General features: G+C 38.1%; 1 protein-coding gene across 1 annotated transcript; it reads right to left on the bottom strand.

The window, feature by feature from the left end:
* Positions 1–300: 300 nt before the first annotated feature.
* On the bottom strand, positions 301–732 carry LOC141651945 (uncharacterized). The gene has a single exon (XM_074459636.1). The coding sequence runs from the start codon at positions 730–732 to the stop codon at positions 301–303; it is 432 nt and encodes a 143-aa protein (XP_074315737.1).
* Between the last annotated feature and the right edge of the window lie 304 nt (positions 733–1,036).

Raw genomic sequence — 1,036 nt, forward strand, 5'->3', positions numbered from 1 at the left:
TTTCATTACCCTACAGACCGAATTTGCATTGATCTTTGTCCCTAGACTAGACATCTTGAGAATCATGGTGAACCGATTGTCCTAGCTGCTTTCTCTCTTTTGGTAACTCGTTAAGTTCCTGCTTTATTTTTCTTTATTTTCTTTCTCTCTTATCTCCGTAGTTAGAACAAATCATCTAAAACCCCCAAGAAACAATTACTCAAACACACTTAGTTTAGCATACATTTTCCCATCTCCCTGTGGAGATCGACCCTACTTCCACTAGCTTCTGTTAGTTGTTTTAGGTATTTATTTTTGGTACTAAAAGACGGTATCAGTTGGTTTATTCCATTTACAAGTAGAGGAGGTATGCCCTAATTTCCCACAACATTTGCAAAAATAAGGCAGCCACTCGTAAATTATCTTCTGAGAAACTTGGCCCAGATGAGGAGTATTGATATTAACATGAGTAGGAAGATCGTGTGAAACATCTGCCTCCACTAAAACCCTGGCAAAAGAGAGCTTAGATTTAGCAGTACTGACAGGATCAGCAAAAAGGGGTTTGCCCACTTTGCTAGCCATTTTACTCAAAACAACATCAGACCATAGGTAGGGATCCAAGCCTGGAAACAGAATCCATATAGAAACCTTTGCAACCTTTTCCATTTCCATAGAGAAAGAGGGGCTCCATTGTTTAAGTATAAGAGAGTTAGGACCCACCATCCAAGGATCTTGTCTCAAGACCTCATTCATTTCAGAACTAGAGTTAAACCTAAAGGTGAACCACCCCTTCTTGAAGTATTTCACTGTAGGGGTAGCTATGGAAGCATTGTTGTTAGAATCCCGATTCGATCCTATGATTCTACGATGTTACGATCCAAAAATGCTTGACCGATCCCGGATCCTACGATTCTATCATATTTGTAGAATCTTACGATCCTATCTATTCGAAATTTTCTAGAGGTAGGATCATAATAAGATTCTACGATATTACGATCCGACTCCACAGTAAACATATTAAAATATATTTTTATATAATAACATCGTAAAATCCAAA

The sequence above is a fragment of the Silene latifolia genome, chromosome 1, assembly GCF_048544455.1.
Source record: "Silene latifolia isolate original U9 population chromosome 1, ASM4854445v1, whole genome shotgun sequence".
Taxonomy (NCBI): domain Eukaryota; kingdom Viridiplantae; phylum Streptophyta; class Magnoliopsida; order Caryophyllales; family Caryophyllaceae; genus Silene; species Silene latifolia.